Consider the following 25,967-nt stretch of genomic DNA (forward strand, 5'->3'; position numbering starts at 1 on the left):
ATAAAAGGAGGAAGGCATTAGTCTTCTTGAGAACAATATACTGTATAAAGCAAGACAACAGTATAACAAAAAATAAATCAATGAAGTTGAAAATAGGAAAAATCAACAAAATTATGAGAAAAAATCAACAAAAATAAAAAGCTGTTTTTTTGAAAAGGTTAAACTTCTACCCAAGCTAACCAAGAAAAAGAGAGAAGACAAACATTACCAATATTAGAAAAAAAAAAGTGGAGAAACCTGACAAGCCAGGTGATCAAAGTCAATATCTACATTGGTAAACCATGTGCTATTTGTGATAAAGGGGCACTTTACCCCTGTGGTTTTCTTCCTCAAAGCCAATAACATGAGAAAAACATAAGAAAAATTCCAATATAGAGGCATCATACAAAATATGTGACCAGTATTCCTCAAAACTGTCAAGGTCATCAAATGTAAAACATTTGTAGCCAGAGTGTGGATTTCAGAAATTTTAAAACATGACTTCCAAATTATTTCACTCTACTCCCATCAATCTGATTATGTGGCTGTTTGACTAATAAAATACGCTACAGAATAAAGATTCTGCAATAGTTTCTGGTCCTGGGTCTTCAGTGTTAAAAAAAAAAAATTCTACGTTTGTTAAAGATGGCTAGGCAGACTTTATTCAGGAGCATCACAATAGGTATAGGGACCACTGCAATGTGATTTTGCAGTGGGAGAGACTGGGCTGAACTCCATATGGGTAAATGGGCATTTAGAGCCCAGGTGCAGGTCGGGAGGCAGTGGATGGAAAAGTACTAAGAGAAAACATCAAGTTAGTAAGGGGAGTTCTGGGTAAACCCACCTTACAGGATTTTTGTTGTAGGAATTCCAGCAGCCCCAATTGAGGTCCCAGACAACAACCAAGATCGAGCTATAAACATGTGAGTACTGTTGACTGATGGTAAATGAATCAGAAAGCTTTGGCTAAAAATAAATATTTATTCAAGGGTCTTAGGGTTTGCAAACTAAACACACAAGTAGGTAATATCCAGGATGTTCTGAAGAAAGAAGAAAAGCTTCTTATAGTTAAGAGTACATTCTTGAGAAGAATCAGTCCTGCATTCTTAGCCTCTGGACTGGTCCAAGATTGTAATCCTCAGGTGGTTTGGACAATGGATGTCAGGCAGTATGGATAATAGATGTCAGGTGGTATGGCTACTTGAATACTCTTTCCTTAGTCCTCCAGGATGTCTAGATACTCTTTCCTTAGTCCTCCAGGGGGTAATCAGAGGTTTATCTGAGGTTTGATGTATATGCAGGCATTAAGCAGGACTGTAAATGTCGAAAGTTTACGTTCCCAGGCTAGTTAAAACAAGAATAGAATCTTGTCTCCATTTCTCTGTTGTAGGTGGCTGGAACAGCACTGGGTGTTACACCTATGGGGTCAGACCAGACCTGGGTTCAGCAACCCTGGTACTTGAGTTCTGGCTAGGAAAGAATTCAGAGCCAAGACTCCAACTATAAGAGAACATTTATACAAGTAAAGAAAGGGCCCTTTGAGTTTGGGAGTGAGGAAGCTAATGGTAACACGTCTGGGGGATGGGAAAGGGGAAGAAGGGGAAAGGATTAAGGGAAAGGTGTGGGCATGCTCCAGGGAGGGAGAGCCTGCTGGGTCCTTTGTCCTAAGGGTTTTAAGGGTGGAGACTTTGGGGTAGGCCCCAGGGAAGATTTCAATAGAATGGTCAGCAGTTTTCCAGGTGTGTCCTAGCAGGGTTGTGGCACCAGAGCAGGGGGTCATTATTCAATGCAGCTGGTCCTGAGGTCAGCTTTGGTGTGGCTTGTCTGATTTTGTTGCTTTCCTGGGCCTGGAGCTGAAATACAACTGAGGCCTAGATCTTATCTCTAGGGAGCCCAAACCACAGGACCAGCGATATGCTAGGGGAGGAAAGATCACCCTGGGGGCAAGGTCCCACCCTACAATTGTCCTCTGCTAGGCTCCAAGGACTTTCCACCGTGGTGACCTTTCTATACCTGGCCCAACGTCCTTGTTCTACTCATGTCTAATTGCCTACCACACACACCTCAACCAACTTAATTTTCATTTGGCAGAATGACTATACCAACACCATTTTATTTCTTCTGTGTCCCTCCGTACAGAAGCCCTTGAGGCTTAGCCCCAGTCATATAACTGCACCCTGAATAAGAAGCTCCTAGCTAAGCCCAGTGAATCCGAGTACAATAAATGCAAGACAATAAATAACACGATTGCCAGCTGTTACTGCTAACGAACCCATAGTTTAACTCCAGCTCGCCATACTGCTCCCAGGAATCAGCAGTTGTGGGAACTCTTTCCAGAACCCTTTATTGGGACCACTGATTGACTTATATTCATGTCAATCAAGCTTTTTCTGCCCAATGGGCCTTTCAGTCCACAAATAAGGTGCGAGCCCATTGGCTAAGACTCCCACCCGCTTTCTCTTCGGTAGTGTGAGCAAAATCCAAAGACAACCCAAAAGACCATAGAGGAGTAATGCACCACAGGAAGTGGGGTCTAGTGCGGTCCAATGAACTCCTTCTTTTGGCAGCAAATTCAGTCCTGGAACCCGCCCAAGAGGAAGAACATTCTGATTGGTTGTTTAGTACAGGGGCACAGAGGCTCACGGGAGTTTCGACCAAGCACTTGCCTTTATTGTCCTGTTCGCCTGTCAATCAATTAGCTTCTCAGGATGGACGAAAACAGACAGCCCTTTTGGCACCGCCTCTTCCTGGGCCGGTGTGAAAGGGCAGCCGGCCGCCGGGGCTGGGAACTTGCCGTGTGGGCGGGGTCGTGCCTCCCTGAAGGGAGAGTGCCTCCGCCGGGAAGCGCCGGGACTGTCCCGTGCGCGGGCCCTGCGGGGCAGGCCTGGGCCGGGGGGCAATCGCGGGGGCGGGGGCGGGGGCGGGGGCAGGGCCGGGGCGGAGCCGTAGGAGGCGGAAGCGGCGAGTGAGCTCGAGCCGGAGCTGTGGCGAAGCCATCGTCCGCGCCCGCGGAGCGGCGTCGGCGGGGTTGGCCGGGGCGGTAGAGCCTGGGCGGGCGGGCTGAAGCCCGGGGGTCGAGGCCGGGGAACCGGGGGACGGGCGGGCTCCCCCGCGCGCGGTCGTCGGAGCGGGCTGAACTCCCGCCCCTCCCCGCGCAGTCCCGGGGAGGATGCAGCCGGGTGCCCCGGGGCGGGACGGGCGGCGGCGGCGGCTGCAGCGCTAGCGGCGCCGGGGGTGGGCGGCGGCGGCGGCATGAGGCGCGGGGCCGGCGCCCGCGGGAGGGAGGCGCTGCCGGCGGCCCTGCCGCTCCCGCCTGAGCTCCTCGCCTTGCCCTGCCCGCGGGGCCCCGGCCGCTCTCGTGCCGGCCGCCGCCCCGGCCGCCGCTGGTGACCACTCGCCGCGCCGCGGAGGCTTCACCCGCGCCCTCCCCCAGGACGCTCCGCGGAGCTCCGGCCTCTTCGCCGCGCTGCGCGCCGGGTGACGGCGAGGCCGGAAGATGGCCTGGGTGCTCAAGATGGACGAGGTGATCGAGTCCGGGCTGGTGCACGACTTCGACGCCAGCCTTACGGGCATCGGGCAGGAGCTGGGCGCCGGCGCTTACAGCATGAGGTACGGGACGGCCTGGGCCGGCCGGGCGCCTCCGTACCCTTGGGGAAAGGCTTGCAGGACCCTGGGCCTTTGCCAGGCGCGGCTGCGATCAGCGGTGCCCCGGGCCTACCCGGCTCGGGGTCCGGGCCTGCCGCGTGGCCGCCGGGGCCGTGCAGCCTCGCAGGCCTCTGCCCAGCCCGGTGGCGGGCTTGGGAGCGCGGCCCTGCAACCTTGGGCCCCGGCATGGCCGAGGGTTTCATTTTTTGCTGTAAAACACGCCCGGCTGTTACAAACGATGGCTTGGGTTGATGGGGAAGGGGTCTCATTTCCTTGCAAGTGATTTACGGGCCACTTAGAGCTGGAAAACGGGACGAAATGTTAGGACTTACAATGGGGAACGTACTTCTCCAAAGTTTGGATAATCGGTTCCTACCTACTCTGTTCTACATTGTAGTCTTTCCTAGTTGCACATTTTAGTCACGTGATTCCGTGTGACAATAGCCACAGGGGAGAAAAGCACATCAGCAGTAGTGACGGTTCTTTGTCTCAAATTGAAATTTTTTTTCATTTTGGGGACTACCCTCTTAGGCTGCTTGCTTCCTTTTGAAGACGCCTTTAAGATACGGTGAATGCACCACAAACAATAAGTTTGTGGAGTCTTCACCGCCTGTATCGGCAGCCATTCATTTCGTTGAAATTTGAGGGCTTGAAACTGATCTGAGTTTCGTCTCCGGCCTTGATCCTGAGCAATACTGTTCTTTTAACCCCTGTCAACTTGGCAGCTCTTTATTTCTTTGCTTTTTTTTTTTTTTTTTGAAATTCCGTTTTACATACTATAAAGTCGCCCCATTTAAAGTAGGAAACGCGATGGTTTGGCAGCTTTTTGTTCATGCGAACTAAAGTGAGATATTTATTTCCAAATGTGTTCCTTAAAGGAATGCCCTGAAGTGCTGTCCAGGTGCCCAGCAGCCTCCATCCATGTCACTGCTGCTCTTGGGGAGGACACATGTCCTGAAGAAGAAAGACTTCTGGGTCAGTGTAGGCCTGGGTTGGCGGGGGCTGCTCCCTGAAGTAATTAGGCTTTTAAGTCTTATAAACAAGTAACTCTCAGAAAGATGGAGGTGTTAGAGGAAGTGCTTGAAGGAAAGCCCTCGTTCACCAGTCTCTGACCCTGATTCTGTCTGTGCTGGTCTCTCTGAACTTGGCACTACTTCTCTCTGCAGTTGTGCAACTGCATGAGGTGGCTTGTTGTTTTGGAACAACTGTTTCAGTTGTTGAGGAAATTGAGCTACTGAAAGTCATAGGGTCAACCCAGATGGGAGTACTAGAGGCAGCGATTGCCTGGGGAAAAAGGTGGCCTCCGGCTTTTCCCGGAGACCTGGACTTGCCCTACAAGGAATAGGAGGGCAGGTGAAACAAATTCAATGTGTCTCTTCAGTTGCTTCTCAGTTACCAGTGATGACAAAATGTAAGTTTGCTGCTGAGAGCATTGTTTATTGAGTTATTTTGAGCTTTTATTTTTTCCCCCAAGAGTTCTGTTTGTTTTAGTGATTTGACCAACTAATGAACTTTTATTTTGTGCAAAGGAAGTAAAATCTTGATGTTAAACCTTTCCCTGACTTTTTTTTTAAAGTAATGTGTGATATCTTTGTAATTCTGTGTTTTTTACAACACTTCTCATGGGGAAACTTTTCCCCTTGAATGCTTTTGGTTATTGGTGATACGGTATGTGTCATTTAATCTAAAATGTTCAAGTATCTTTGAAGGCAAATTTTGGTTATTTTTTTCATATATTTTGGGTATCCGTTTGCTCCTCAAAAACTAAGAGGAACCCATGAGAGTCCTTGCCTCTTGCAAATTCAAGACCCTTTATTTGAGATTCAAATTTAGGAAATTGCAAAATTGACTTGACCTGGAGAAAGTCTGAGTGCTTTAAGCTGTGCTGCCTTTGTTTGCATCGCATTCCCCACCTGGACCTGGAGCTCTCTGCGGCCCGGTGGGTCTCGGAAATGCCCAGTGGCCTTTCACTGCATGGCAGTCTCTTTTCCTCTGGTGTCAAATGGGAAGTAAGGGCGACTGATGCTTGTCCTTCTTTCATTTGTTCTCTCAAGTTCAAGAAGTAAACTTGCGCTAAACTTGAAATTATTTGAAAAGTGACTTTGTTTTTTCCTTGATTTCAGAGAAGGAGGAGAGAGAGAGGGAGAAGCATTGATCTGCTGCCTCCTGCACGCCCCCTACTGGGGATGGAGCTTGTAACCTGGGCATGTGCCCTTGACAGGAATGGAAACTGGGACCCTTCAGTCCACAGGCCCATCTATGCTCTACATCCACTGAACCAAACAGGCGAGGGCTGAAAAGTGACTTATTGATAAAAGTTTACTTTGTAGGCAGCTTTGCATTTTCCTTTCAAAGTGGAGTATGCTTACTGTATTTGATTTTTGGATGACTTAAAACAAGAGGGATTTTTAAAGACTTCTTTTTAGAAAATGGTTTCTTCAGGTTTTATGGTACCTAGCTTGAAAGAGATCCTTTTTCTCAATTGTCTGACTTAACTTAAAAATATATTTGCATTAAATGATGTAGGTGGATAGTATTGGGATATGTTGAGGCTAATTTCTGGTATTGCCTTTGCTGCCCTTTTTCCCCTCCTTTTGTGTATTGTGTTCTTCTGTGTGTATTGTTGTGAGATATGAGCTGCTTCAGATTTTATAGAAAATGAGGCAGGTTACATAGAGTTTTTAAAATCTCTGTTACAACATCAGGATTCTAGAGATGGATGAAGAGACCCTAGAAAACCAATAGACCAGTCCTTTCCTTATAAGTGAGTAAACCTAAGCTCATAGATGTTAAGTGATTGGCCCCAGTGGCCTGTCAGTGGCACTACCATTCCAAATGAAGGCTCAGCTCCCACATGCTGAATGAAGGCTGAAACTCATCTGAAATCTGGGTCATTCATGTTCTGTGAAGTAAGGACCAGGTAACTAAGTAACTCAAACTTCTAGTAGGGTCATTTGGACCACTGGTAATTTTCTTTCCATCATTGTTCACATGAAATTATAATCTGTAGCATGTTACTTTTCAGGATTTAAGAAATAATACCGGTCTGGCCGTTTTTCTCAGTGGTTAAAGCAAGGCCCGCAGACTGAAGGGTCCTGGGTTCGATTCCGGTCAAGGGCACATACCTGTGTTGCATGCTCAATCCCCGACCTGGTCCGGGTGCATGTGGGAGGTAACCAATCGATATGTCTCTCACATAGATGTTCCTCTCTCTCTCCCTCTCTCTCTCTCTCTCTCTCTCTCTCTCTCTCTCTCTCTCTCTCAAAATCAATGGAAAAAATATCCTTGGGTGAGGATTAAACCCCCTTCCCCCAAAAAGAAATAATGCAACTTCTTTAGACTACACATAAAAACTTTGATATTAAATTATTACCTTACAAAGGACATTGGTCTGCCCTGTTAAACTTCCCTGTAGTATAAGTCTATTTTGAAGCAAAAGTTACACATTACAGATTCTGTAGGAGATGCACTCATAGTTTACAAATTATTTGCTAAATCAAAACTGCTTTGAGGTGAAGACAAATTTCCTCTATTGATTGATAGGTTAAAATGCCAGTGTACAGACTTTGTGAGGTAATGGGAAAATTTCAACTTGATCAGTTTTAAGTTAGTGAAAGATTACTAAGGATATGGTTTATTATGTAGCTATTAATAGCAGATGTTTTTCTTTGGTCTCATGCTAAATAAAACAAAGGGTTCTTGAGTAGGTGACATGTCTTGGAAGTATAGAAAAATTTTAGGATCAGTGAAATGTTAAAAATGTATTATAGTGGTGCCTGAGACTACTTCCAGAATTGGCAATAATTCCTATAAAACTTTTCATTTCAAAGTTTAAAATCTTGTTCTGGCTTTAATCTTGGCTGAATTATAAGAATTTAATAAGTTATTGATTGAAACCATATTGATTTCAGATCATATTGTTCATACTGGTTTTTAAATGTATTACCTTCAAACGGATTGGCAAAAAAAAAAAAAAAGCCAGATAAATTATAAGGCTTTGCCTGTCAGAGCGTCTCTATCACGCTTTTTTGTTTGTTTACAACCATTTTTAAAAGTGTGAAAACCATTCTTAGATCATGGTTGTACAAAAACAGTCTGGCTGTATTTGACCCTTGGGATGTAGTTAGTCAACCCCTGCTCCAAAAGATAGATGAATAATAGGCTTTGATTGCCTCTAGAAAGATTTGCTGCGTATTGAAATCTTATATTCAAGAAATAACTTTTATATAGACTAACAAATGTCAACTAATTAACATACATTCTATTCGTCCATAGATTTTGTGTTCTGTTTTAAAAATTATAGTGTCCCCTCTCCCCACTAAAAACAAGATTCAATGCTGTTTATATCCTTCGTTCAGGGCTGTTTGAAATGTGACAGCTTATTGATAGGGTCTCATAAATTTGATATTAAGGTGACACCTGTCAATTTGCCAAGACATACTTAAACATTTGCTATTAGTGGAAATACCATCTGATGCCTCATCTTTGTTTGCTTTAGGTTCTGTGACTGAATTTAGGAGCTCTGTAACAATTATTTTGCTTGCTTTGGTACATGACTAATAGATGGATATGAAACAGATCTGTGTTGAACCTTGGTGTGGCAATCTCTTTTAAAACTTGCTGAGTTGCCGAAACCGGTTTGGCTCAGTGGATGGAGCGTCGGCCTGCGGACTGAAAGGTCCCGGGTTCGATTCCAGTCAAGGGCATGTACCTTGGTTGCGGGCACATCCCCAGTAGGGGGTGTGCAAGAGGCAGCTGATGGATGTTTCTCTCTCATCGATGTTTCTAACTCTCTATCCCTCTCTCTTCCTCTCTAAAGAATCAATAAAATATATTAAAACAAAGCAAAACAAAACAAAAAAAAACTTGCTGAGTTTTTTGGAGTTTGTAAAATTGTTATCTTGAGATATGGACTACAAAAGAACTAGTTTTTATTAAGTGCAACCGCATTTTTAACTTAATTTTTTTATTCTTAAATGATTTTAGATTTACAACTTACAGAGATAGTCTAGCAAGTTGACATGAACCCTTTACCCAGTTCCTCCTACTTCCATAACCAGAGTACAATTTTTTTTATCCTCACCCGAGGATATGTTTTTATTAATCTTAAGAGAGAGAAGGGGGCGGAGGGAGGAGACATTGATGTGAGAGAGAAACATCAAATCAGTTGCCTTCCTTATGTAGCCTTAACAGGGGATCGAACCCAAAACCTTTTGGTATATGGGACCATGTTCCAACCACCCCGCCAGGGCCAGAGTACAGTTTTAAAAGATGCCATGGTGCAGTACTGTTATGTAAAGTACAGAATTTATGTGGTTCACGGTTTTTCGTCTGTTGTCCTTGTGATCTGGGTTTCAATCTCAGACATCATTGCGCTTAGTGTTTGTCTCCTTCTCTTTGACAATCTTGATATGTAGTGGTCAAAGCTGTTGTTTTTAAACATGAAAAATAAAATTTTGGAAGCAAAGCTAGAATATACCTGTGAATACTGTTTTGAGTTCAGAGGATCTCTTGTCATTTTAGCAGAATGACTTTGAGTAAGATCACTCCTTGGTGTCATTTTCACTCATTTATGGATTACTTTGTCTCAATCTCAAATTACTTTGTCTCTAAATAGAATAGTATGCTGTGTTTTTTTGTAGTCCTTTCATAATCAATAAATTTAAAAATTTACTTAAAATAACAAAGGCCTTTAGCACTAACCGGTTTGGCTCGGTGGATAGAGCGTGTGGACTGAAGGGTCCCAGGTTCGATTCCAGTCAAGGGCATTGCGGACACATCCCCAGTAGGGGGTGTGCAGGAGGCAGCTGATCGATGTTTCTCTCTCATCGATGTTTCTCTGTCCCTCTCCCTTCCTCTGTAAAAAATCAATAAAATACATATTTTTTAAAAATAACAAAGGCCTTTATATTACTGGGAAGTGGGAAGTAGCCATCTCCTAATAATCTCAAGGCCCCTTTTCCTACTTTCCTTCTCTTTTACTTTATCTCCTCTCCCTCTCAATGTTTCCTATTTAAAATATTATTCTCTTAAGTAAAATATTAGTGAAAAAGAGTGGCATTGTCTTACGCTTTTTGCACATCTTTTTAATATCTCACTTAGAAAACAAATCAATTCTCATCTGCTTTTGGAATATATTGTTTTGGTTGATATACATGAAGAAAGTCTAGCTTCAGATACATATGGGGTTGGAAAAAGGAAGATTATTTTAATAGCCCTTTTAAGTAATGTTAGATATTCTTTGATATTATACCAGCACTTGACAAGTGGTGGTTTCTTAAAATTGCAACTTAGAATTGGCAATTGTGTCATTGTGTTTTTTTTGTCTTGTTACATTAGAATCAATTGGTCTGTCTTGGACTTAATCTGATCTCTTACCCTGCATGATTTTGAAATGTGCATGCATTGTTAATTTGAAAAAAACAGTGGTTTTTTCTGAGTTGTGCAGATCTTCTAAATGTTGATGCTTTTCACTATGCGGTATCAAAAAATCAATGTGGCCACTATCTTATCAGAGAAAGCACATGGTGGAGGGGTCAGATTTTTATCATTGGCAACAAATATCACAGTTGTAAACGATGGGTTCACTTATTCATTTTTGAGGAAATTTTTGTTAAATACCCAGATCTGAATATTCAGTTTGTCAGTTTTTCTTTCAAATTAAAAATAATATTCTGTGAGAGAAACTGCTAGGTCAGATCCCAGTGCTAGAATCATTTCGTTGAGACAACCATTGCACTTAGGTGTGCCCCGAAATACATTATACCTACCCAAGGACTAATATATAATAAAGTTAATTTTAAACAATGACTGTTAGTACAGTTGGTGCCCCTGCCTTGATTGATGCCAAGGCACCAGCAGTTTTAATCACCATTGGTTTTGTGCCATGAGTACAAATGTCAACAAAGTGAAAAAAGGCAATAGTGTATTCTGAAAATAGGTTTGACCTCTTGTACCCCCTGGAAGAGTCTCGGGTTCCCCAGGATTACACGGACCACACTTTGAAAACCTTTGATCTAATGTGCGCCTAGAATTAGGATAGTTAAAATATTCTAAATTAAAAACAAACCCATTATTAGAGCTCAGAGAAGTTAAATAGCCTGCCATAGTATCACTCAACAAATGGCAGAGCTGGATTTGAACCTCCAGAGCTGGGGTTTGACCCCCCTCTTTCTGTGGCACCCTTTGCTACCTACCAATTAATAATTGAGAAGTCTTCTCAAGGTAGTGGGAATATGATCGTTCTGGATAGGAAGAATCACTTGGGAATGCTATATATAGTATCTATTTAAAAAATTTTTTCTTGTGTCTTGCCTTTTTTCCCTCCACGACCTTGATGAACTTATTCTAGGTATTACCTTCTTTTTTTAACTTTTTATTTTTTATTTTATTTATTTTTTTATTGGTTTCAGAGAGGAAGGGAGAGAGAGACAGAAACATCAATGATGAGAGTGAATCATTGATCGGCTGCCTTCTGCATGCCCCACACTGGGGATTGAGCCTACAACCCAGACATGTGCCTGAACCATGACCTCCTGGTTCATAGGTCAAGCTTCAACTATTGAGCCATGCTGGCTGGGCATTTTTATGCAGTCTTATGTCATATTTTATTATTATTATTTTTAAAGACAGACTTTTATTTCTTACAGTTCTGGAATCTGGGAAGTCCAGCAAGGTAGAATTTATTCTGATGCTTCTTTTCTTGGCTTATAGGCAGCTGCCTTCTTTGTGTATTCACATAGCTTGTTCTGTCTGGTTGCTTGGAGAGGAGGGAAAGATCTCTTTTCCTTTTTATTTATAATTTTTTTAAAAATATATTTTAGTGACTTTTTATAGAGAGGAAGGGAAGAGGGATAGAGAGCTAGAAGCATTGATGAGGAACATCGATCAGCTGCCTCCTGCACACCCCCTACTGGGGATGTGCCTGCAACCAAGGTACATGCCCTGGACGGGAATCGAACCTGGGACCCTTCAGTCTGCAGGCCAACGCTCTATTCACTGAGCCAAACCTGTTAGGGTTTTTTTTTAATTGGTTTCAGATCGGAAGGGAGGGAGAGAGAGAGAAGCATCAATGATGAGAGGGAATCATTGATCGGCTGCCTCCTGCACACCCCACAATGGGGATCGAGCTTGCAACCCGGGCATGTGCCCTGACCAGGAATCAAACAGTGACCCTCCTGGTTCATAGGTCAATGCTCAACCATTGAGCCACGCAGGCCCATCTTATGTCATATTTTGATGGCGTGTATTTATTGATCAACCCACAGAGTTAGCATTGGGATCTTAAAATTATGCATTCCCCATGTCACCTTTCAGTATAATTAACTAATACTTCTAAGTCATAGCTTTCATTCTTACTTATATTCTCACCAAGAGGATTTTAAATGCATATATATATATATATATATATATATATATATATATATGACATAGGTATATACATATTTTCATCTACTGTAGAGCCATTGTGGCTGGTATGGTTGTTTTTTCATAAAGACAACTGATCTGAGTCTTCATAAGTCTCATTTTTTTGTATCTGTTCCACTTAAGTGGAACTAAGCCCCTACCTAGGTCACAGTGTTGAGAAGAACTCCAGAGGAGGGCTGGGGGAGATCGCTGACTGCGTTCCTCAGTTATACTGTGTGCAGAAGAGTGTTTTTATAATTCTTGGGTATAAATAAAAGAGAAGTAGAATTAGTGGTAATCTAGTTTCTGAATAATAAGTCTAGTGATTTAATAGAAATGTATCCGAGAAGGAGGGAATGCAGAATTTTCCTCCCATTTCATTTCCACATTTTGTTTGTAAATTAAATTTACTTAAAATGGGCCAGCCAAATACCTGAGTTAGTCAACAGCTTGCAGAAAACAAAAAGGGAAATAAAGTAATTCAGACAAGCCGTTGATATTGGTGTTATAGTAGTTATTCATTTGAATATTTTATTATTTTTTTATTGAAAAATGAATATAGAAAAATTATCAAGATGTAAATGTACATCTTAGTGAATTATGTCAATTACTTCATACGCTAATTGTAGGAATGTGAAATGGTGCAGCCACTTTGGAAAACACTCTGGCACTTGCTCAAAAAGTTAAACATAGTTACCATATGACCCAGTAATTCTACTCCTAGATAGATATAGATATCCAAGGGAATTAAACACATGTCTACACAGAAACATACAAGTGTTCACAGCAGCATTATGAATAATAGCCATAATTGGAAACAGCCCTGATGTTCATCATCTGATGAATGGATAAATAGAATGGTGTATCCATACAATGGAATATCATTCAGCCATAAAAAGGAATGAAGTAATGATACATGCTATAACATGGGTGGACCTTCAAAACAGATTAAGAAAAGGCCACCTGATTCTGTTTGATTAAATGACCAGTATGGGCAAATCCATAGAGACAAAGTAGATCAGTGGTTGCCAGGGGTTAGGAGTATGGTAGGGGGAAAAGGGACAGGGAATGACTGCCAACGGGTACGAGATTTCTTTTTGAGATGATGAAAATGTTCTGGAAGTAGTGATGATGACTGCACAACTCTGTGAATATACTAAAACCCACTGAATTATATACTTTAAAAGTATGAATTTTATGATATGTAACTTAAATCTCAGCTGTTTTTAAATTATTAAAATTAAAAGCAAGCCAAACATCCACGTATGTTTAACCTCCCAGGTTAACAGAATATAGACAGTGCCCCAGAAGACACCCCCACCTTCCCTCCCATTTGCCTCCCAATTAATGCCCCAAGTTATTCTTGGGAGAAAAAATAGCAGTTGTTTTTACTGCCACTGTTTGCTTCTCAGAAGATGCCATTGTTTTAGACTAAGCATGAAGCTTTATGTTCTCAGCACTTGCCAAGCCTAGCAGGAAACTTTTTGTAAAGTACCATTTTAATCAAATGATTCTTTGTGATTTCATGGTGCTAATGTGACCTACCTTTGGCAGCAATAGTTCCTGCCTTTCAAAACAGGCAGCTACACACTCTTGACTTGCTCTTTTTTTTTCTTCTTTTTTTTTTATAAGAAGGATATGGAGTTTAAAGTGTTTAAAAATTTTTTTGAAGTAACTTTGTAAGTGACATTTTTTGTTAGCCTTTATCAGTAGCATGGACTTTACTATTAAATACTTCTTATTTAAGCTACCTAATCATAGCTGCTTCCCTTCTCACAGCCACACTAGAGATAACAGGTTTAATATTATCATTTATGGGAGCCAGATTAGCATTGATAATTCTTTTATTCTATGTATCATTTCTAAACTTAAATTTTAAAAGAAACTACCTCTAAACATTTTTACATGCTTTTAAATATTTTAAACCCAAAGTAAGGTCAATGTTGATTTTTTTTTTTTTTTTGCTTTTCAGTGATGTCTTGGCATTGCCCATTTTCAAGCAGGAAGATTCTAGCCTTCCATTGGATGATGAAACTAAAAACCCACCCTTTCAGTATGTGATGTGTGCCGCAACATCTCCAGCAGTAAAACTGCATGATGAAACGCTCACTTACCTGAACCAAGGTTAGTATGGCTGTGTCATATTTTGATGCTAGAATTTACAAGAATCCTAAATGAAAGTTTTGACTGCCTAGAATACTGGAAGTCATTTTGAGTTATATTTTTTTTCCCTTAAGTTATATAACTTTAGTTCACAAAAATTGTAGGAAACTTATTGTGAGCCAACAAAGTTATAGTTTGTGGAGACTGATTTGCATGAGAGTCTATGGAACAAGATTTATTATATGGTTTTTCAGATAAAATCCAAAGGGGGAGCAAGTAGGAAAGGATGTCAGTTATTTTTAGTAACAGTGGTTTCAATGTGGAATTTGAGAATGAATTAGAAGTCCAGCTAGCAAGGAACCTGGGTCTCCGGCATGAAGCATGTACGTGCTGAAAATAGACATAAGCTGTGTCAAGATGGAGTCTGTGGCTAAAATAAATCATGTCAAATTTTGTCTACACATATCCTTTTTTAAAAATTTTATTATTTTTTAAAATAAATCTTTATTGTTCAGATTATTACAATTGTTCCTCTCCCTCTCTCCCCATAGCTCCCCGCCACCCGGTTCCCACCCCCACCTCTGCCCTTACCCCCCCCCCCCCCCACTGTCCTCATCCATAAGTGTACGATTTTTGTCCAGTCTCTTCCCGCATCCCCCACACCCCTCTCCCCCCCCCCCCGCCACCCCCCGAGAATTGTCAGTCCACTCCCTTCCTGTGCCCCTGATTCTATTATATTCACCAGTTTATTCTGTTCATCAGATTTTTGATTCACTTGATTTTTAGATTCACTTGTTGATAGATATGTATTTGTTGTTCATAATTTTTATCTTTACCTTTTTCTTCTTCCTCTTCTTAAAGAATACCTTTCAGCATTTCATATAATACTGGTTTGGTGGTGATGAACTCCTTTAGCTTTTTCTTATCTGTGAAGCTCTTTATCTACCCTTCAATTCTGAATGATAGCTTTGCTAGGTAGAGTAATCTTGGTTGTAGGTTCTTGCTATTCATCACTTTGAATATTTCTTGCCACTCCCATCTGGCCTGCATAGTTTCTGTTGAGAAATCAGCTGACATTCGTATGGGTGCTCCCTTGTAGGTAACTAACTGTTTTTCTCTTGCTACTTTTAATATTCTCTCTCTGTCTTTTGCTCTTGGCATTTTAATTATGATGTGTCTTGGTGTGGTCCTCTTTGGATTCCTTTTGTTTGGTGTTCTCTGCACTTCCTGGACTTGTAAGTCTATTTCTTTTACCAGGTGGGGGAAGTTTTTGGTCATTATTTCTTCAAACAGGTTTTCAGTATCTTGCTCTCTTCTTCTGGCACCCCCATAATTGTGATGTTGGTATGCTTGAAGTTGTCCCAGAGGCTCCTTACACTATCTTCATATTTTTGGATTCTTTTTTCTTTTTACTTTTCCGGTTGAGTGTTTTTTACTTCTTTGTATTTCAAATCTTTGACTTGATTCTTGCGATCCTCTAGTCTGCTATTAGATCTCTGTATAATATTTTTTATTTCAGTCAGTGTATGCTTAATTTCTAGTTGGTCCTTTTTCATATCCTTGAGGTCTCACTAAATTTATCCACCTTTTCTAGAAAATTCTTGAAAAACTTAACCATGGTTTTGAACTCTATATCCAGTAGTTTGCTTTCCTCCATTTCTTTCATTTGTGACCTGTTTCTTTGTCTCCTCATTTTGGCTGCTTCCCTGAGTTGATAGAGTGGCTTTGTGTGCTAGGTGTCCTATAGGGCCCAGTGGCTCAGCCTCCCCAGTTAACCTGAGGTGGACACTCTTGGTGCACCCCTTTGTGGGCTGTGTGCATGGCTTTGTTGTAGTTAAGTCTTGATTGTTGTTGTTGTCACTGGGAGGAATTGACCTCCAGGCCAATTGGCTGTGAGGATCAGTTGTGTCTATGATGGGAGAACTTCTGTGCTGGAGACACCCTTATGGGTCAAGACTTGCTTCAGTGGGGCTTTGGTGCTCACTGAGTCTGCCCCCTGAGTGTGTCCCTTATGGATCTGAGGAGTTGTAATCTGGATGGTCCCACTCTGACCTCTGGGTACACTGGCTCGTGGGTCTCCAAGGAGGTGCTAATTTAGCCTCTGCCTGAGGCCACCCAGCAGGAGCTACGGAGAGATCTGTAGATTCCTCTTCTTTGTTTGGGTTTTGGAGGTGCCCAAATGAGGCCCAGCTGTGAAGCAATGCAAGCTGCTGTGGGGCCTTGGGCCTTCTTTTGGATGTTCTGGGTCTCTCTGACTCAGCTGTAGTTTATTAGGTAAGTTTAGAATTCAAAGGACCAGGCCATTCATATGCAAAAGACTCTACACTCCGCTTGGATGGGGCGGAGTCTTAGGGCGGAGCAAACAGCAATGGCTTCCCATCAACCCTGCCCTAAAAGGCCCCTGAGTCTCAGTGTCCCGAGGTAATTGCTGCAAGCACCTCTGAGAGAAAGCTGCCCTCGAGTTTTGCCTGCTGCCAGACAGTCCAGTTTCTCCCCGTATGAGTCTGGGTCCCCAGAGTCTTGCCCAGAACTGGAGTTCAGAGCAGTCAGGAGCTTGTGTCTCCCTCCCGATTGGGAAAGCCAGCTGCATACTCAGTTGCCAGCCCTTTACGTGCGTGTGCCTCCGTACCTCTGCACTTCCGCAGCTCCTGTGAGTCTCATTGTGCTTTTCTCTTTTCTTCTAGTTGTAGAATTTCCACTCAGCCAGCCTTCCTGTGGTTCTGGATGATGTCTGTTTTGTCTTTTAGTTGTAGTTTTGAAATTGCTGTGCGAGGCAGCAGTTCAGGTGTTTACCTTTGCCGCCATCTTGGTTTCTCCTGTCTACACATATCTTATTTATACTTTATGAGTCTATTATATTTTGGTGATAGAAAAGTGAGAGTGGGAAGAATGGATGGAGAATAGAGATGTGGCGGGGCAGAATTTACCTTTGGGAAGTATGAGAGATTTTTTTCTGGTGCTCTTAGCAGTTTTGGGCACAGGCCAGTGTGACTTCCACGTGTAAACAAACGTACTTTGTTATGCAGGAATTAATTTGTTGGATACTTAAAGTGAAAGCATGTGAAACTTTTTTTAAATGCGAATATTTTGTTATAAAATAGTACGTACTCATTGTAGAAAAGTTGGGAAATATGTCAAGGTATAAAGCTGAAGATTGACAGCAGTTGCATCTCACCAAGATAACAAATTAACATTTAGGTATATTTCCTTTTGATAACATTCAGAAATATGAAAGAATAGCTTATTTTTAACTTTTCATTTCATGTATAAGTTTAGAATCGCTGAGGTTTTATTTTAGGTAATTCTATCTGTAGCACTTATAGCCGTACTCTAATTTTGTTACTAATATTGATTTAGTATAATGTTGAATTAGTGTTTGGGTAAGCATTCAATTATTTGAGACTTAAGTTTCATATTTGAAAGAACTGTAATAGTTTATATGATAATCTGTTTGGGGCAAAAAACTATTAGAAGGAACAATGTAGAGGCAAGGATATTCACTGTAGCTTTATTTCTAATGACAAAAAAAGAAAATATCCTGAATTTTTCTTATTGGAGAATGATTGAATAAGTTCTTTTACATCCTTACCTTGGGATGAATGAGTACACACACACACACACACAAAGTTCATGGGTCTGGGGGAAAATATTGATAATTTATCACTATTATTGTTAAGCCAGAAAAAGATAGTTTATATTGACAAAAGTTGCAGTCCACCATCTATAGTGATGATTTGTTAGACTGACATTTATGAGTGCTTACAGTGTATGAAGCATTGTACTAAATACCTTATATGTGTTATCTTCCACAACAACCCAGGAAAAGTTCTATTAATCTAGTTTATAGATTTAAAAACTGAAGCTTAGAGCAGTTAATCAGCTTGCTCAATATCAATTTGGTCAATCTTAGATTTTTTAAAAGTTACTGAAGTATATATACAGTAGTGTGCACAGGTCATCCTATCTAATAATAGAGTAATATGCAAATAAACATCACTCCGCTATGCCCACGATTGGGCAGCGGGAGGCTGGGGGGTGGGACTCGGGGTGGCCTCTCAATGGCCGGATCCGTCGCTGCTGAGGGGAGACCCCTCAGCGTTCGCGGGTCCGAGCGGTGGCGGCGGATGGGGGCGGGTCTGGGCGCCGCAACTGCCGCCCCCGGAGAGACCCCGCCCCCGCCGTCGTCATCCCTGGAGAGACCCCGCAGCCGCGACCGTCCCCGGAGAGACCCCGCCCCCGCCGCCGCGGCGGGGTCTCTCTGGGGGCGGCAGCGGCCCATCAGCGTTTGCGGGTCTGGGGCGGCGGTGCCTGGACCCGCCTCCATGCACCTGCACTGGGGAGGACCTGGTCAGCAGCCACCAAGGCTGCTTCAAGGGCCAAAGAGGGACGCAGGGCCAGACCTCAGTGGCTGCAGCTGCTGCGGGGCCGGGGAGCCAGGCAGGGCTGGACAGGCAACCTCAGGGTGGGCCTGAGGGTAGGTCCAGCGGTGCAGCTTGACAGCAGACAGCAGGGCCTGCTTGGTGGTAGCTGCCGGCGACCCACAACAGGCAAGTGAGCCTGCAGGCAGCACCCAGCAGGGCCTGCTTGGCTGTTGCCGCGGCGACCCGGGAGCAGACAAGCGCAGCTGCAGGCAGCACCCAGCAGGGCTTGCTTGCCCATCGCTATGGTGTGGAGCAGGCAAGCCCTGCAGAGAGCAGAGAACCACAGGGAGCGGGCCTAAGCCGTCAGCAGGACATGCCCTGAGGGCTCTCGGATTGGAGAGGGTACAGGTCGGGCTGAGGGACACCCCCGTGCATGAATTTCATGCACCGGGCCTCTAGTAAGAGTATAGAGCTCAGCCTGGCTGGCATGCCTCAGTGGTTGAACGCTGACCTATGAACTAGGAGGTCACGGTTCGATTCCCGGTCAGGGCATATGCCCAGGTTGCGGGCTCCATCCCCAGTGTGGGGCCTGCAGGAGGCAGCCAGTCAGTGATTTTCTCTCATCATTAATAGTTCTCTCTCTCTCCCCTTCTCCCTTCCTCTCTGAAATAAAAAAAAAAAAATTTTTTTTAAAGAGTATATATAGCTCAATGAATTTTTACATAATTTCCTTAGAAATACTGCCTATATCTAATATTTCCACGTTTGTGGTGATGCTAGTGTAAACACACCTACTGTTCTGCCAGTGCTATAAAAGTATAGTACACACAATTATGTATAGTCATGATAATAAATGACTGTTACTAGTTTATATAGTTTTTATCATTATTTTAGAGTGTACTCTTCCTGCTTATTAAAAAAAAAGTTAGCATAAAACAGTGAATTGTGTTACCCCGGCTGCAGCCTCGTGCATCTTGTGTTTACTGTGTCTCCTAATAGCATCATTTTCTCTTGTGCTTGATTTAATCTCATGTTGTTTTGTTCATCATGGCTCCTGTGTACAAGATCCACTGCTAATGTTGCCAGTAAGAGGCCACATCAAGTGACTGGCCTGGAAAGGAAAATAAAATTAAGGATTACAAAGGTGGAAAATTAATTATGGTTATTGCTCATTAGTCGGGCATGTCCCATTTCACCATAGCTACCATCTTGAAAAACAAAAACAAAGTGACAGAAGCTATTCAAGGATCTGCTTTATTGAAGGCAATGAGACTAACAAAAATTCCAGAAGAGTCTGTATCAGACATGGAGAAACTTGTAATGACCTGGATTGAAGACTGGAAACAGAGGCGTATCCCTTCAGCACAAGGACGTTCATAGCCAAAGCAAAAGTTTATTTGCAGTGTTGAAAGAAAAAGTGGCCAAAACCAGTTTGGCTCAGTGGGTAGAGCGTCGGTCTGCGGACTGAAAGGTCTCAGGTTCGATTCTGATCAAGGGCATGTACATTGGTTGCGGGCACATCCCCAGTAGGGGGTGTGCAGGAGGCAGCTGGTTGATGTTTCTCTCTCATCGATGTTTCTAGCTCTCTATCCCTCTCCCTTCCTCTCTGTAAAAAAATCAGTAAAATATATTTAAAAAAAGAAAAAAAAGAAAAAGTGTACTTGACTAGGATGTTTAATTTACTGCTTGCTCTAGGTGGTTTACATGATATAAAAGTCATTATATATTACACTAGGGGCCCAGTGCACGAATTCGTGCACCTTGAAAGGAACTGTGGGCCATGAGGCTGCGGTGGGCACAGGGGCGGGTCTCAGCCCATCCTCTGCGCCCCCGTGCAGCCCCGGTCCCCTGTCTGCCGGCAGCCCCGCTCCTGCTGCTGCCACTCCCACAACCTGACGGTGCCAGTCTCACCCGCACCGACAGCGCAGTGTGATTGGCACCGGCACCAGCAGCGGGTGCAAGTGGGACTGGTACCATAAGCAGATGCGTATATCCTATCTAATAAAAGAGTAATATGCAAATTGACCATCACTCCAACACACAAGATGGCTGCCCCCATGTGGTCAAAGATGGCTGTCCTCATGTGGACACAAGATGGCTGCCACAAGATGGCCAGCAGGGGAGGGCAGTTGGGAGGGACCAGGTCTATAAGGGAGGGCAGTTTTAGGTGATCAGGCCAGCAGGGAAGGGCAGTTGGGGGGGACCAGGCCTGCAGGGGAGGGCAGTTAGGGGCAGATCAGGCTGGCAGGGGAGAAGTTAGGCATCAATCAGGCTGGCAGGGGAGTGGTTAGGGAGTGATCAGGCTGGCAGGCAGAAGCGGTTAGGGGCAATCAGGAAGGCAGGCAGGCGAGCATTTGGGAGCCAGCAGTCCTGTATTGTGAGAGGGATGTCTGACTGCCCATTTAGGCCCGATGCTACCGAAATTGGGACTAAATGGGCAGTCAGACATCCCTCAAGGAGTATTTGAGAGGGTGCAGGCTGGGCTGAGGGACACCCCCGCCCCCGTGTACGAATTTCGTGCACTGGGCCTCTAGTATAAAGAGAAAATGATAAAGCGATGGTAAAATGTTAATAGTTCTTTAGTAATACGTAGTTCTTTGTAGTGATCTTGTAAGTTCTGTGTAAATTTGAAATTAAGATGTTAACAAAAAATTTTGGCTTATTTTAAAAATGGCTATGGGATGCAATATATTTTAGACCAGTGGTCGGCAAACTCATTAGTCAACAGAGCCAAATATCAACAGTACAACGACTGACATTTCTTTTGAGAGCCAAATTTTTTAAACTTAAACTTCGTCTAACGCCACTTCTTCAAATGGACTCGCCCAGGCCGTGGTATTTTGAGGAAGAGCCACACTCAAGGGGCCAAAGAGCCGCATGTGGCTCGTGAGCCACAGTTTGCTGACCACGGCTTTAGACAAAGACTCTGCTTCCTGCAGTACTGCCTCCTTAGCTTATCTTTCAAAGCTCTGTCAAAGCTGGGTCTTCAAATGGGCATCTAATGAACCTTGAGCTCTTGGCTTATGTATATAAAATGTGTGCATATATGTATATTCAAATATATTGACTGTATGCACATATGTAATGGATATATGTGAACATCAGTGTATTTGTGGAACATACATATGTATATGTGAACATCAGTGTATTTGTGAAGCATACATATGTAATGGAGTGAGAGCTGCCCTAGACCATTGCGAGATTTACAGTCCTGTCAAACCTGATGACTTCAGTGAATTTTGGTTACTTGTAAAGTAATCATATTGTAGTTTATTTTAAACAGCTTTAGATAGACTTAGTTCTTAATTTTACCATAGACAATTAAATAATTTGAACTAAAAAGGACTTTTGAAATCTTATTATCTGTAATACTGTGCAGTGCTTCATATATCATTGTATTAAATGAGCCTTATGCAAAATGATGCAAATGTATAATTAGCCATCCCAAATTAGGCCATTTTTCTCTTTGGAAGAGTGTTTATCATATCCTACAGAATTTGTTCAGCTTCTAAGAAAAGATGGTTGATTCTTACCATTTACTCACAGCTTTTTGAGTATTAAGTTATTCCCAGGAGAAGGTCTTGAACGCTTTCTGTTCGAAATAGTATTGGCTGACTAGATATTTGTAGGGTCTCCAACTTCAGCAAGCATTGGTATCTCATAGAGGGCTTGTCAAAACATGATTGCTGAGCTCCATTGAGTTTCTGATTCAGTGGGGCTGGAGAATTTGCATTTCTGATAAGTTTCCTTGTCATGCTGATGCTGCTAGTCTGGGGACCATGCTGCATTTTTTATTTTGAATATTCAGGCAAATATGAGAGCTTCCCTTCTCAACCACCTTAAATGGACAATTTCCTCATAGGAGGGTGGGCACATTGCAGGGGCTCTGCACCGTTGTTTGGCCATAGCTTGGTTACTAGTACTCCTAGTAGCCTCCCCTTAAAGATCATTGCTCACCTGCCATTGTGTAACATAAAGAAAAAATAAAAAGTAAATTCTGTGTAGTCTTGTCTTCAGTAAGATAGAAATTGGAACAGGTTTTCCAATTGTACTGATGCCTTAAAGTATCCGTTTTGGTACTATTTTGAACAATAGAAATTCAGAGTTTAAAAAACTTGGTGTTTTCCTGGTTATGCCTTAAGCACCTGTTCTTAGGTAACGAGAAGCGTTCAGTCTGACTATGTGAAGTAAAAACCTGTAATCCCAACATGGAACCACGAGAGGGTGGAGTAAACACAGCTGGCTCTCCCTTTAGCAGGGATTTAGCTGGAATAGGCTGCCCCCTGTTTTATAGCTCCAGCCAGGTCTTTGATGCTTTCACACCTCATGATATAAGTGAGCTTGTCCACGGGTTATGCATATAAGTTCTTTGGTTGGTCTCAACCCACCCTCCTTCCCCTGCCTTCTCTCTGAGATTCTGCAGTCTGTTCCATGCTTCTATGTCTCTGGATCTATTTTGTTCATCAGTTTATGTTGTTCATTAGATTCCAAATATGAGTGAGATCATGTGATACTTGCTTTTCTCTGACTGGCTTATTTCACTTAGTAATACTCTCCAAGTCCCTCCATGCTGTCTCAAAGGGTAAGGGAGCCTTTTTCACTGCTTCATAGTATTCCATAGTGTAAATGTACCACAGCTTTTTTATCCACTTGTCTACTAATGGACACTTGGGCTGTTTCCAGATCTTAACTGTCATTTGACCTAATGTAAATTGTGCTGCTATGAACATAGGGGTGCAAACATTCTTATTGGTGTTTTGGGTTTCTTAGGACATATTCCTAGAAGTGGGATCATTAGGTCAAATGACAGTTCCATATTTAATTTTTTGAGGAAACTCCATACTGTTTTCCATAATGGCTGCAGCAGTCTGCATTCCCACTAGCAGAGTAGTAGGGTTCCCTTTTCTCCACATCCTCGCCAGCACTTGTCATTTGTTGATGGTGGCCATTCTGACAGGTGTGAGGTAATATCTCATTGTCATTTTAATTTGCATCTCTCTGATGATCAGTGACTTTGAGCATTTTTTTCATATGTCGCTTGGCCATCTGTATGTCCCCTTTGGAGAAGAGCCTATTTAGGTCCTTTGCCTATTTTTTAATTGGAATGTTTGTCTTCCTTTTGTTATGTTGTATGAGTTCCTTATATTTTGATATTAACCCTTTATCAGATGTATCATTGCCAAATATGTTCTCATCTAGTGGGCTCCCTTTTCATTTTGATGATGGTTTCTTTTGCTGTGCAGAATCTTTTTATTTTGATGTAGTCCCATTTGTTTATTTTCTCCTTAGTTTTCTTTGCCCTAGAGATGAGACACATATAATTGTAATTTTTTGTTAATTTCATTTTGCACAGTAATCTTATTTCCTTGAGGTTAGTTTTGGTTCTTGTTTTAAAATATATTTTTTTATTGATTTCAGAGAGGAAGGGAGAGGAATAGAGAGATAGAAACATCAGTGATGAGAGAGAATCTTTGATCGGCTGCCTCCTGCACGCCCCCTACTGGGGATCATGCCCGCAAGCCAGGCATGTGCCCTTGTTCTGAATCAAACCTGGGACTCTTCAGTCCACAGGCCAACGCTCTATCCACTGAGCCAAACTGGCTAGGTCTGGTTCTTGTTTTAAAGTTCTATATTAGGACCTTAAAAATAAATGCTTTGAATTTAATGTCATTGTTCATAGTAGCCCAAAGTGGAAACAACCCACATGTTCATTAATTGATGAATGAATGAACAAATAAAATGTGGTGTATTTATGCAATGAATAATAGTTGGCAGTAAAAAGGAATGAAATACTAATACATGCTGTAACATGCATGAACCTTGAAAACATTCTTGAGTAAAAGAAGCTAGTCACAAAGGCCACATATTGTGTGATTCCATTTATATCTAGTGTCCAAAGTAGGCCTTAGAGACAGAAAGTAGAGTCATTAGTGGTTGCTGGGGGCTCGGAGGATGGGAGTGATGAGTAGTGACTGCTAATAGATATGAGTTCTTTTTGGGGTGATGAAAATGTTCTAAAATTGGTAGCGGTGGCAGTTGCATAGCTCTGAATGTACTAAAAACGAATTGTATACTTTAAAAGGGTGAATTTTATGGCATGTAAATTATATTTCAAAAAAGCTGTTGCATGGGTAGCGTGGCTCAGTGGTTTGGTTGATGGTCAATCTATGAACTCCAGTCACGGCACGTGGCACATGCCCAGGTTACAGGCTCGATCCCCAGTTGGGGCGTGCAGAAGGCAGCCAATAAGTGATTCTCTCTCATTATTGATGTTTCTATCTCTCTCTCTCTACCTCTCCCTTCCTCTGAATGTTTTATTGAGAGAGAATCACTGATTGGCTGCCTACTGGGGATCGAGCCCGCACCCTGGGCACGTGCCCTTGACTGGAATCGAGCCCAGGACCTTTTAGTCTGCAGGCCAGTGCTCGATCCACTGAACCAAACCAGCTAGGACTATATATATATATATATATATTTTTTAAAAAGCTGTTATAAAAAGTTGGTCTCAGGTAATGGATATATGTATAATGTAAATTTAACGTAAGAGTAATAGATAAAAATGAAAATAAATTGACAGAAATTCTTTATAGTCTTATGTAATAGTGTAAGAAGGAAAGGATAGTATGAGTTGCAGGAAAAAGAAAGGTAATAAACCTGAATTTGCTTTTCCAGCAAATGAACATTGTGTAATTTTATATTTTGAAAGATAGTTAATATTTTTATTAAACACAGTAATGTTCGTTATGTGGATTGTTTTTAATGTACAATTTCTTTAAAAATAGGTCAGTCTTATGAAATTCGGATGCTGGATAATCGGAAAATGGGAGATATGCCTGAGATCACTGGAAAATTGGTAAAGGTAAGGCCGATCCTTTTACATTCCTAATAGATATTGTAGTGATTTTTAAAAAGCAGTTTTGCTGCAAGAGGTTTTATAAAAAACTTAACTTCACTATTTTAAAGCTCCTAACTTGTTGACGTAATGTGAAAGCCCTTTGGAAACGTACCGTATGAAATTTACTTGCAGCTATGTGTGCAAAGACCTACCACCACTACAAAAAAAAGTTTCTCTTTAAAAGTAAAAGATAACATGAGGGAAAATGTGTTAAAATGAAACTTCAAAAGGTCCTTTTATTTCACCTCTTAATATTTCTCTAAAAAAATTTTGAAATTTCTCTTTACCCTACTGATGTATATGAATGAAGAAGGCAGTCATTCCAGATATAGGAGGTGTAACCACTGGCCTGCCAACCCATTGCTTATAGGATATATCTTCAGAACTGTCCCCACCCCCTCCATTGTCGTGCATGGTGGGTCCTTCTAGCCTCACTTATCATGTACCACGGTTTATTACCAATTCCATAGCATTACAGGGCAAGGTTTATGGAAGAAACTTAATTAGGAAAAGGCAAAACTTCAGTGTGGCTAAGTGTTAGCAAAAGAGAAGCATGAGTTCTCTTGATCCTTCCATCT

At 42.3% G+C, this 25,967-nt stretch overlaps 1 protein-coding gene across 6 annotated transcripts in view; it reads left to right on the forward strand.

Annotated features, from left to right (window-relative positions):
• The first annotated feature begins 2,911 nt into the window (after window positions 1-2,911).
• The window catches only part of UBP1 (upstream binding protein 1), a 52,504-nt gene continuing 29,448 nt past the window's right edge, over window positions 2,912-25,967 (forward strand). For 3 of the 6 annotated variants that reach the window (XR_013814819.1, XR_013814820.1, XM_079794760.1), the window contains exons 1-3: window positions 2,913-3,588; window positions 14,003-14,154; window positions 25,277-25,353. Coding sequence is in view for 2 of the 6 variants with exons in the window: in XM_079794760.1 (XP_079650886.1) it covers window positions 3,476-3,588; window positions 14,003-14,154; window positions 25,277-25,353 (342 nt within the window). In the remaining 4 variants the exon portion in view is untranslated. Of the gene's footprint in view, window positions 3,589-14,002; window positions 14,155-25,276; window positions 25,354-25,967 lie in introns of all 6 variants that reach the window. The other 3 variants (XR_013814818.1, XR_013814821.1, XM_079794759.1) reach the window with 3 other exon arrangements.

Source organism: Cnephaeus nilssonii (assembly GCF_951640355.1).
Source record: "Cnephaeus nilssonii genome assembly, chromosome: 17".
NCBI classification, from domain to species: Eukaryota; Metazoa; Chordata; class Mammalia; order Chiroptera; family Vespertilionidae; genus Cnephaeus; species Cnephaeus nilssonii.